Source organism: Prionailurus bengalensis, chromosome D3 (assembly GCF_016509475.1).
Source record: "Prionailurus bengalensis isolate Pbe53 chromosome D3, Fcat_Pben_1.1_paternal_pri, whole genome shotgun sequence".
NCBI classification, from domain to species: Eukaryota; Metazoa; Chordata; class Mammalia; order Carnivora; family Felidae; genus Prionailurus; species Prionailurus bengalensis.
In genome coordinates this window covers 8122877-8135328 of record NC_057356.1, presented here as the reverse complement: position 1 = coordinate 8135328, position 12452 = coordinate 8122877, and the positions used below count along the sequence as shown (strand labels likewise).

The window sequence follows — 12452 nt, the reverse complement described above, 5'->3', positions numbered from 1 at the left end:
TTATTAAAATATTGCAATAATTCTGTACTGGCTGGTAAACAACTACTACCCTGAGCACCCTTGGCTGCCCCTGGACCCCTGGCTGAGGACCTCTGGAGCCCTCCTCCAGCACTACCGCAGACCTCATTCTGATTGGTCAGTGTCCATACTGAGTGATTAAGTATGGCAAGGTGGTAAGAAGGGGGGGGAGAAAGGAAAAGGGAAGAAAGGGGAAGGGTAGGGGAGGGTAAAGAGGGCAAAAAAGGGAGGGAGGGAGGGAGGGAAGAGAAGTTTTCTTAAATTAAGTGGTCACAGTGGCACACAGATTTGTTGATCCCTGAATTGATTCTTCTCTTTAACACACAACGTCAGGCCCAGAAGGCAGAACTTGATGTTAAATCTCAGAAACCACAGGGATTGGTGCATTTCAGCAGAAGAACAGAGAGACCTGGATTCAAATTTGACTCTAACATTTCCTTGCTGTGTGACCTTGAGCAAATGGCTTGACCTCTCTGAGCTTCAGTTTCCTTATTTGTAAAATGAGGCTAATAGTTGCCCCTACCTCACGGGACTGTTATGAGAATTAAATGAGATGATACTTGTACAGCAATTGCAAAGTGAGCCCCATGCCTGGCTTATAGTAGTCAATAATGTGTGCGTAGACACGCATACGATTTATTTTACATGTAACTATGCACAAGAGACTGTGCTAAAAAAATAGAAGCAGACCCAGATATGGAGCAGGTCCCAAGCCTCTTGTAATCTAATCAAAGAGATAAGACATGTGCATAGAGAGATATAATTCAAGATAGAAAGTTAAGAGTGTCATAAGAGAGAAATAAAGGACTTTGATCCTTAAAGTTTCAAAATCATGTAGTCCTCTTATTCTTAGAATGTTGCCCAGAAAGCATGGGATTTAGGATGTTCTAAAAGTAAATGGTCTAGCATATAGTAGGCATTTGTTGTAAATAAGATTTTTTTTAATGCAAATGCCAGAAATACAACTTAAACTGGCTTCAGGAAAAAAGAAAATGTTATTTTCTTATTCCTGTAAATGAAAAGTCCAAAAGTACTAGCTTCAGGAAAGACTTGATCCAGGCTTCAAATTAAAATGATGTCATTAAGATTCTCTCCCTTTCATTCTGTCTCTTCCCACCTCCATCGCACACCCACCCTCCAGTTATTCTTTCCTCCGTTTTGGCTTTCCTCACACTGTGGCCCAGGGAACTCCAGGTTTACACTGTGTTTACTACTAGTAATCCTAAAGAAAGTGAGTTTTTCTTTTCCCAGTATTTCCTACAAAAGCCCTAGAATGTTTTCATTGGCCTAAGTCATGTGACAATCTCTGAACCAATCACTGTGGCCAAGAGGATTGAGTTATACTGTCTAGCAAGCTCTGGGTCACTTGCCTACCCTGGGAGCGGTAAGGATGGGTAGGAGATAGATTCGTCCTCACCCAACCTTCTGGGCTGAGAGTGGGAGAGACATGGCTTTCCCACCGGGAGAAAACTGAAGTGCTTCTAACAGAGGGGGAATGGATGTTGGAAAGGCAAAAACTGGTGTTCTCTATAGTTACATCCTTTTTATTCTGGAATAGAAAGTAGATCATTCTTGGTGCCCCCTTCCAAATATGTCTGTCCTTTCCCGGTGCTACTCCCATTATATATACCTGCCACCCACTCAGGCATGCCAAGCAATAAAGTACCAGTTGTATCTCTTTATTCATAGCCAGTTCTCTCCATCTTTAGCTGACTGTCAACTGCATGAGGACAAAAACCTTGACTGTTTTGTTTAGCACTACATTCCCAATGCCCAACCCTGTGCCCAGCAAAGTAAATATTTGCCAAATGAATGGATCGATGGGTTGTGGGGGGCACCTTGCTACAGTCTAGCATTTGGTCTCCTCTAACTCATGGAGAATTTATGCTACTCAGAGCCTCTAGAGAATGAGTGATGAAGTCAACTCTATGTGTGTGGCCCTGTGCTAAAGCCTGGGGATGCCAGTACAAAAAAAAAAAAAAAAAATCATTATCCTAGCCCTGCAAGAACTCCAAGCCTATTGGGAAAGATACAAACAAGGGTGTGCTGGAGCTGGCCTATACTAGCTCTGAGCCCTTTATGCTCATCCCTTCCCAACTCCAAGTTCAGTGATATCTGCTAGTAGCTTGAGATCGGCCATGGTGGGAGGGCTTATACTACAGTCATCAGTAATTGCTACAGATCAGAGCTCCACCACCTCACCGCCCCCCCCACCCCGCCCAGAGACCTGGTTGTTAAATATTTACCAGCACACCACTGCACATACCTAAACACAGAATTACATCAGAGTGTGAGAAGAGTTATAGTAAATGCCATGGGGTCTCAAGAAAAGAGAGCTTCTTCCTCTTTTTTAGATTTCTAGGAAGGTTTTGCCCACTAGACTACATTTCTCTTCACTCATTGCAATGACCTGAGCCAGAAACCAGAAGCCTGTGGTCCCGTTGGCCCACTGACCCCCACCCGGCATCTCTCTCCCTCAGGCCTGCGCTCTTGAACATTGCCGAAAACTTCACAGTGCTCATCAAAAATAACATCGACTTCCCTGGCCACAACTACACCACGTAAGTGTCCAGAATGTCAGACTGTGTTAGCTATCTACTGCCATATAACGAATAATGCCAAAACTTAGAAGCTTAACAACCAACATTTATTATCTCACGCTCTTTCTGTGGGTAAGGAATGTGGGAATTACTTTGCTGGGTGTTTCCGACTCAGGGTCTCTCAGGTGGCAGTCAAGCTATCTGTCAGTGGGGACTGCAGTCACCTCTGGGCTTGACCGGGGCTGAGAATCCTCTTCCAAGCGCACTCACCTAGATGTCAGCAGGGAGTTCAGTTCCCCACCATATGGACCTCTCCCTAGGACTGCCTGAGTATCCTTAGGAATGGTGTCTGGCTTCCCCCACAGCGGGTGATCTAAGAGGTACAGAGAGCAAGCCAGCCAGACAGTAAACAAGATGGGAGCCTTTTATGACTTCATCTTGGAAGTGACACAGCATCACTTCTGCCATATGCTATTGGTCACATAGACTAACCCTGCACAGTGTAGGAGGGGACTACACAAGGGTGTAACTCCAGGGACTGAGGACCCCTGGGGCCCCTCATGGAAACCAGCTAACAATTGGCTCACTCCTATGAAAGAGATGAGTCTCAGTTTCCAATAGACATTTTTGTTGGTTTGTTGCTTCTCATTGTGTGCAGGAGAAACATCTTGCCGGGTGTAAACATCACTTGTACCTTTCACAAGACTCAGGATCCACAGTGTCCCATCTTCCGACTAGGAGATATCTTCCGAGAAGTAGGAGATAATTTTTCAGATGCTGCAATTCAGGTTGGTGGCTTCTTTGTACAGTGAGTCAGGGAATCTCAAACAGCCAAGAGGCCGGGCCTCCGGGTCTTAATTATAAGGCTTCCTTCACTGAGCATTTAGTAAATCTCACACTCTGCATTACCTCAACTAATCAGGCAACAAAGCTGTGGGGGAGATCCCTGGTTTCCTGTGGCTGCTGTAACAAACTACCCCAGTCTTGGTGGCTTACAACAACACACTTTTTTTTTTTTTTACACTTCTGGCAGTTGGAAGTCTAAAGTCAGTTTCACTGGACCAAAACCAAGGTATCAGCAGGGCCATGCTCCCTCCAGAGGCTCTACAGGAGAATCCGTTTCCTTGCCTTTTCCACCTTCTAGAGCTACGGTCCTTGCATTTCTTGGCTCGTGGTCCCTTCCTCCAGCTCTGAAGCCAGCTGCATGGCGTCTTGCTTCAGTGGTCCCACTGACTTCTTCTTCTGTGTAAAGTCTCCCTCAACCTCCCTCTTATAAAGATACTGATCTTTTTGAGAACATTTATAAAAGGAAACATGTAGGGCCCATCTGGATAATCCAAGATAATCTCTCCATCTCAAGATCCTTAATTTAATTGCAGTCTCTTTTGCCCTATAAGATAATATATCCAAAGAGTCCAAGGATTAGGACCTGGGATTGGAATATCTTTGGCAATGATTCAGACTACCATACTTGAATTAGTCAGAATTCTTCCAGTTGTACGTTATAGACATCCAAACCAAATGATGTGAGCAAAGAATAAATTAAAAAGCATCTGGGGGGCAAAAAGAAACCAAATAATTGGTTTAAACCAAAAAAAAAAAAAAAAGAGCCATATTAACTCATATAAAGACACCAGGGGAAATGGACCTTCTAGTACAGCTAAGGCATTTTCCTACCTCAGAAATTTTCTTCCTTTCTGGAAAAGTCTTGCCCCAGACATACCATTAGCTGTCTCCCTCACCTGCTTCCAGTCTGTGTTCAAATATAAGTTCAGTGAAGCTTTCCCTTACCACTTCATTTAAAATGACAATTTCTAGGGGCGCCTGGGTGGCTCAGTTGGTTAAATGTCCAATTTCAGCTCTGGTCATGGTCTCACAGTTCATGAGTTTGAGCCCCATGTCAGGCTCTGTGCTGACAGCTCAGAGCCTGGAGCCTGCCTGGGATTCTGTGTCTCCTTCTCTCTCTGCCCCTCCCCCACTCATGCTCTGCCTCTCAAAAATAAACATTAAAACATTTTTTTAAATTTTTTTGTGTGTTTATTTTTGAGAGAGAGAGAGAGAGAGAGCATGAATGGGAAAGGGGTAGAGAGAGAGGGACAACAAATTAGAGGTGGGCTCCATGCTGTCAGCGCAAGGCCCGATGTGGGGCTTAAACCCACAAACTGCGAGATCATGACCTGACCTGAAGTCAGATGCTCAACCGACTGAGCCACCCAGGTGTCCCCCCCAAAATTTTTAAGTGACAATTTCTAACCGTATCCAGCACTATCTGACATACTATATAATTTACATATCCATTTGTCTGTTGTCTGTTTTCCCTGACTAGAATGTAAGTTCAATGAGGGCAGGGATCTTTGGCTTCTTTTGTTAGTTTTTGTATAATGCTCAGCATAAAGGACATTGAATAAGTATTTGTCGACTGAATGAAGTGTATGATAGCAGCAGGCATGGCTACATCCAGGAACTCAGATCAGGTCTTTAGGAATCTGGCTCCCCATCTCTTTGCTTTTTCTTTAATGACAAGGTCACTCTCAGGCAGATCGTCCTCATGTCAAGACAAAGGCACCAGAGCCTTTAGAACTGCACTGTCTGATACGGTAGCCACTAGTCACATGAAGCTATTTAAATTTAAATTAATTGAGATGAAATATTTATTTCCTTTGTCATGCTGGCCACATGTCAAGCACTCAGTAGCCACATGCAGCTAGTAGAGACTTTATTGCACAGCATGAATATAGACTATTTTCATCACTACAGAATATTCTGTTGGACAATGTTGCTCTGAACTCTCACACTCTCTAGCTGGTGGTCCCAACCAATAGAGGACCTCTTTTTTTTATGGTTCTGGCAAAATGTCTCAGAGAGGGCTCTGATTGGTCAATCTTGGGCCACATACCTATTCCTGAACCAGTCACCAGGTCCAGAAGGATGCCTAATCCTGACTGGCCAGGCCTAGATCATGTTCCCACTCCTGGAGCTGGGAGAGGCGACAGTCCCATCCAAACTGCTCAGTTGGGAGAAACGTTTCCCAAAGAAACTTCCAGGGACTTTTACCAGGAGAACTGGATGCTGAGTGACAGAAACATGAGATATTCACAATAATATGTACAGTGCTTGGCTTAGTGCCAATAAATGATAGTTGTGATTATTCTGTATTATTTCCCCTTTCTCCAAGTCAGAGTCTGCTTGTTTTTCATCTTTCTATCCCTAGCATCTAGATGCTGTCTTGAAATACCATATTATATCAATTCAAAGACATACTTTTTTCTGAAATATTTAATATTTATATTTCTGAATCAGGAAATACTTTAGATTCATGGAATTTCACAGTTTAATTGACAACATTTGTTATGTTCCTTCTCAGAGGAACATAAAAAGAAAATTAGGTATCTGATAAGCAATGGTGTCTAAGATTCAGTGAAATAAGTCAGTGTTCAAAACATGTTTGTAGAAAGAAAGAAGTACCAAGTAGAGGTAAAAGATTAAAAGATTCCTTAGAAGTTCAGAGAAGAAAAAGGTGACCCTGAACTGAGGAGAATGGGGTGGCTGAATTGACAAGGAAGGATGTACATCAGGTCTTGGAGGCGGATGAGGATTTAGCTAGAGAGATGGGTGGGAGAAATATTTCAATGGGAGAAAAGGACAAGGGCCAAGACTTAAAAGTTCAAAGTGTACCCAGAAATTCCACTCATCATAAGTAGACACAGAAGAGAAAGGACATCATATGTCCACACAAAATCTCGTACTAAGTGTTTGTACATAAGCTCGTACATCAGCAGCATTATTCATAATAGCTAAAAGGTGGAAACAATCCAAATGTCTATCAGAGGATAAATGGATAAATCAAATGCAGTCTTTCCATACAAAGAAGTATTCTTCCACCACAAAAAAGGAATGAAGGATTGACACAGGCTACAATATGGATGAACTTTAAAAATATTACGACAAGTGAAAGAAGCCACACACAAAAGCCACACACATAATCACCTATTATGTGATTTCATTCATATGAAAGTTCATAAGAAGGAAGTCTATAGAGACAGAAAGTAAATTAGTGGTTGCTTAGGGCTGAGGGAGGGGAGAAAGGGGTGTTGACTAAAAGTTCAGGGGTTTCTTTTGGAGGCAATGAAACTTGTAAAATTTATTATGGTGATGGTCACACATATATGTGAACGTACCAAAAAATATTGAATTAAACACTTTAAGTGCCTAAACTGTATCTCAATAAATCTGTTAAAAAAAAAAAGAAATGAAAATTTCAAGTGCTTTAAGGGAAAAGTATACACAGTTTGGAATAAGAGCTTTCTCCAGGGGGTTGTTGGGAGGTAAAGCAGAAAAGATATGTGATGGGGCACCCTGAATTCCAGTGTAATAAACTTCAACTTCATCTTTAATGGGAGGCGGGCAGTCAAGGTGTTGATTATGGGAGAGATTTATTGAAAGTTGTATTTTAGGAAAAGAAATCTAACGGTGTGTCCCAAATGGGAAGAAGAGCAGGGAGACGCGTTTGCAGCTACTTATGTGTGTTAGATGGGCTCATGTACTCATGGCTCTGAAATTTAATCCGTGTTTTCCTCTAAAAAGAAAACCTTTGGGGTGCCTGGGTGGCTCAGTCAGTTAAGCATCCGACTTCAGCTCAGGTCATGATCTCATGGTTCGTGGATTCCAGCCCCACATCAGCCTCTGTGCTGACAGCTCAGAGCCTGGAGCCTGCTTCAGATTCTGTATCTCCCTCTCTCTCTGCTCCTTCCCCACTCATGCTCTCTCTCACTCTCACTCTCAGAAATAAACATAAAAATTTTTTTAAAAAGAAAAGAAAAGAAAACCTTTGCCTTAATGATCATCCCTATGCAGGGAGAGGTCTGGTAGCTGTGTCCCACATGCAGCAGGACTTGCAAACTGTGTCTCCTTGTCTTCCCCAGGGAGGAATCATGGGCATTGAGATCTACTGGGACTGCAACTTGGACAGCTGGTTCCATCGCTGCCATCCAAAATACAGTTTCCGTCGCCTTGACGACAAGACCACCAATGAGTCCTTGTATCCTGGCTACAACTTCAGGTAACAGTCAGACCGGCCACCACTGGCTCTGCACAAACCTTCAAGGCCAGGCTGAATTGCATAACCAGCAGCCGGCAAGAATTAATTTTGGTTCCCAAGGCAACAAGATGAATGCAAAAGTCCTCTACGAGCTAGGGAATGGCTGGATTTTTGTATGAATTTTTTTTCTTTTGAAAAAAAAAAAAAAAACAGAAACAAAAGTGGGCAAACAGGGAAGAACATAGAGAAGAGTATAAAAATCACCCGTAAGTCCTCAACCCTGAGATAATGAAAGATAGCCCTCTGGTGAGTGTTCCTTCCTCTAACTGACTCTTTTATGTGGCTGCTAGGAGATCGTATCATGCTTATAACCTGCTATTCTGTGTTTGTGCGTTTGTTTTGCCATATCCTGGGTCACTCAGAATTCGTTGTGACCATCATGTTAATGATGCCAATAGTGGGAACGTAATGATATCAACAGCCACAACTTAGGGAGGGTCTTCTATATACCAGGCCCTGGACATCATCACCCCTCTACCTCACGTCAACCCTGAAAAGGGGATATTAGTGTTCCCAGGTAGAGCTGAGAAAGGTGAAATGATTTGCCCAGGACCCACAGCTAACAATAGCTCCATAATACTAACTAACCTAAGTCACTCTGACTCCCAAGCCCATGCGCTTTCCCTTCCATCTCATGATTTTCTCACCCGTGCCTCCATTACTGGACATTTGAGGCACTTCCAGTTTTTCTATGACAAATAATTCTATGCTGCAAATTTGTGTACATAAATCTTTGAATTCCAGAGTGTTTCCTTAGGATAAATTTCTAGAAGTAGAGTTATTGGATCAAAGGTTATTAACATTTTACCATACATTGTAAAATTTTTTTTCTAGGACTCTTTCATTTCTCGGTTTCATATTTGGTTCTTTCTCAAAGCCATCTATTATTGTTTTGGTGAGGTCCCTTCTTACCTTATGGATCCTCTTCTCTGTCTGTTCTACTGTATAACCTCTTTCAAGTTGACCCTTATCTGTAGTAACTAGAGTGGGATTTCTTCTTCCGAAGCGTTGGAGTATTTGTTGGTGGGTTTCAGCAAGAAAGACCTTGTGCAAAGTTCTGTGTGTACTGTGGGATGTGAATATTCCTCAGTGGGGATTATGTAATTTTGTAATCTGCCAGGACTGTGTGACATTTATCCATTAACCAGTTTGGGGGTTAATTTCTGGGCATTGGATGTCTTCACTCTGCCAAAAGTATCCCATCCCTGCTCCCTTGCTATGTAGGGCTTCTGCAGCTTCGGCTCCCTTCCCCATAGGTGTGAGACTCTAGCTCCTAGATACAGATCTGGCTGGGGTACCCCTAGGGCACAGACGCATGGCCCCAGTTCCCCCCATCACTCATCTCTAGCACCTAAAAAATATCTGTCCTTGTTTTGAGCTCAGTAATATATTGATATGACTTTAATAGGTATATTATATATATATATATATATATACACATATATATATATATAATCTTGTATTTCTTTCTGTATGGGAGGTGGTAGGCTTACTGTACTAGAACATCTTAAAGACTCCTGAGGCTACAATGCGTCCACACCGGCAGTCTTGTCTGACTTTTAAGGTTCTTTGATGCTTCTTGCTTCTGGACTTCAACCCTATAAGAATTGACTAGAATCCTGGTTCCTCTTCACCATTTAAACAGGCTGGTGCTGGTTTACTTACTCTTGTTTTGACCCTCTGCACAGTTCACTCCTCTGCCCCTGACTTTTCCCCAGTGGTGATCCTGTGCCATCCTAACTTAAGTTTCCATGTCACCTCCTATGTCTGGGTTATTTTTTCAGCCCATTCCTACAATTCTGCCTCAGCACTAACTTGGCCTTTAAGTTTGAGGCTCCATGACCTCTCATTGCTTCTGGGTGCCAGTCAGGTTTTGGCAACTGTAATTATAGTTGATCATTTTGGGCCCTGGTTCCAGACACAAAGTAGGCTTATGCTGTTCCCTTTTCAAAAAGAGTTGCTAATTACATTCCTAGAATGGGGGCTAGCCATCATTTTGCCTATGGAGCCCGACGGAAATTGATATTGGAATTCCTCATTTATTTACTCATCAAATATATATTGAAGAAAACATATTGTTGTGACAGTGGGTTTATATTGGTAAACAAAACAGACAAAGTTACTACTTAGCCTATATTCTAGTAGGGCATGAATATAAGTATATTATAATACATAAGACAAAAATATAAGAAAATCCAACAAGGCAACATCATCAGTCATCAGAAAAACAAATTTAAACCACAATGAGATACACCTACACACCCCCCAGAATAGGTAAAAATTTTTAAAAGCCTGGCAATTCCAAATGTTGGCAAGGAGAAGAAGCAACTGGGACTCTCCTATTTCCCTGGTAGGAGTATAAGATGGTACAACCACATTACAGAACTATTGGGAAGGTTCTTAGAAAGTTAAACACACATCTATCCTATAATCCAGAAATCCCACCCTCAGGTAAAGAAACAAAACCTAGGTACACACAAAGATCTGTACATGAATGTTCACAACAGCCTTAGTTGTAAGTACCAAAACCCAGAAACAACCCAAATGTCCAGCAAAATTTTCCGTGATGATAAAAGACAATGGTGGGTGCTGGGCTGGGGGTTGGGGGATGGGAAAAGGCAAAATAGGAACTGATTGGAAAGGAGCACAGGAGAGTTTTCTGGAGTAGTGGAATGTTCTAGATCTTGATAGGGGTATAGGCTATACCATGTATTCATTTGTCAAAACTCATCGAACTCAACTCTTAGGACTTGTGTGCTTTATTATACATAAATTAAACCTCAATAGAGCAAAAAAAAAAAAAACAAAAAACACCACAACTCCAACAAGACCATTTCAGATGATGATAAATGCTCTGAAGAAAATCAAACAAGATACTGTGATGTAGGGTTGGGGCAGAGAGGGCTGGGGAGTGACCAGAGAAAGCCTCTCCAAGTTCAGGGTGGGACCCCTACAGATACCATGAGTTTTCCTAAGGACTGTGCTTTCCTAGTTAAGAAGAGCAACTGCACAGACAGGAGCCCATGTTAGTGGAATCATCTTGCAAAAATGTGTAGCCTCTCTGAATACCTTTGGTATTAATGGTCCAGACCAGCTGTTCTCACAGTGTGATTCCCAGCATCAGCATCACTTGGGAACTTGTCAGATGCAAATTCTCAGGCCCGGCCCTGTACCTACTAAATCAAGACACCCTGGGGATTGTCTTCACAAGCCCTCTAGGTAAGAGCCTCTCAAGTGTGAGAACCACTGATCTAGAAACTTGGTACTCAAAGTGTGGTCCTGGGACCAGCAGCAGCGCGGGCCTCACCTGGGAGCCCGATGTAATGCAGAATCTCAGGCCCTATGCTTGATTTACTGGATTCAAATCTGCAATTATTTTTTTGTTTTGTTTTGTTTTAATGTTTACTTATTTCTTTTTATTTCTTTTCTAAAATAATTTTTGTTTAGTTTATTTTTTTAATTTATATATAAGTTAGTTAGCATATGGTGTAACAATGATTTCAGATTTCTTAATGCCCCTTACCCATTTAGCCCATTGCCCCTCCCACAACCCTCTAGCAACCCTCTGTTTGTTCTCCATATTTAAGAGTCTCTTATGTTTTGTCCCCCTCCCTGTTTTTATATTATTATTTTTGCTTCCCTTCCCTTATATTCATCTGTTTTGTATCTTAAAGTCCTCATATGAGTGAAGTCATATGATACTTGTCTTTCTCTGACTGACTAATTTCGCTTAGCATAATACCCTCTAGTTTCATCCATGTAGTTGCAAATGGCAAGGTTTCATTCTTTTTGATTGCTGAGTAATACTCCATTGTATATATATACCACATCTTCTTTATCCATTCATCCATTGATGGATATTTGGGCTCTTTCCATACTTTGGCTATTGTTGATAGTGCTGCTATAAACATGGGGGTGCATGTGCCTCTTCAAAACAGCACACCTGTATCCCTTGGATAAATACCTAGTAGTGCAATTGCTGGGTCGTAGGGTAGTCCTATTTTTAATTTTTTGGAAACTTCCATACTGTTTTCCAGAGTGGCTGCACCAGTTTGCATTCCTACCCACAGTGCAAAAGAGATCCTCTTTCTCCACATCCACGCCAAGTTGTTAATGTTAGCCATTCTGACAGCTGTGAGGTGGTATCTCATTGTGGTTTTGATTTGTATTTCCCTGATGATGAGTGATGTTGAGCATTTTTTCATGTGTCAGTTGGCCATCTGGATGTCTTCTTTGGAGAAGTGTCTATCCATGTCTTTTGCCCATTTCTTCACTGGATTTGTTTTTTGGGTGAGTTTGATAAGTTCTTTATAGATTTGGATACTAACCCTTTATCTGATATGTCATTTTCAAGTATCTTCTCCCATTCCGTTGGTTGCCTTTTAGTTTTGTTGATTGTTTCCTTCGCTGTGCAGAAGCTTTTTATTTTGATGAGGTCCCAATAGTTCATTTTTGCTTTTGTTTCCCTTGCCTCCGGAGATGTGTTGAGTAAGAAATTGCTGCAGCCAAGGTCAAAGAGGTTTTTCCTTCTTTCTCCTTGAGGATTTTGATGGCTTCCTGTCTTACATTTAGGTCTTTCATCCATTCTGAGTTTATTTTTGTGTAGGTGTAAGAAAGTGGTCCAGGTACTTTTTTCTGCATGTTGCTGTCCAGTTTTCCCAGCACCACTTGCTGAAGAGACTGTCTTTATTCCACTGAATATTCTTTCCTGCTTTGTCAAAGATTAGTTGGTCATATGTTTGTGGGTCCATTTCTGGGTTCTCTATTCTGAGTGTCTGTGTTTGTGCCAGTACCAT

The 12452-nt window shown here is 41.9% G+C and overlaps 2 protein-coding genes across 9 annotated transcripts in view; one reads left to right on the top strand and one right to left on the bottom strand.

Moving 5' to 3' along the window:
* IFT81 (intraflagellar transport 81) overlaps window positions 1-12452 on the bottom strand; it is a 192456-nt gene that overhangs the window by 142690 nt on the left and 37314 nt on the right. The window lies entirely within an intron of this gene.
* P2RX7 (purinergic receptor P2X 7) overlaps window positions 1-12452 on the top strand; it is a 47738-nt gene that overhangs the window by 21250 nt on the left and 14036 nt on the right. For both annotated transcript variants that reach the window (XM_043557550.1, XM_043557551.1), the window contains 3 exons: window positions 2499-2579; window positions 3217-3346; window positions 7481-7617. In XM_043557550.1, coding sequence (XP_043413485.1) covers window positions 2499-2579; window positions 3217-3346; window positions 7481-7617 — 348 coding nt within the window. The remainder of the gene's footprint in view (window positions 1-2498; window positions 2580-3216; window positions 3347-7480; window positions 7618-12452) is intronic.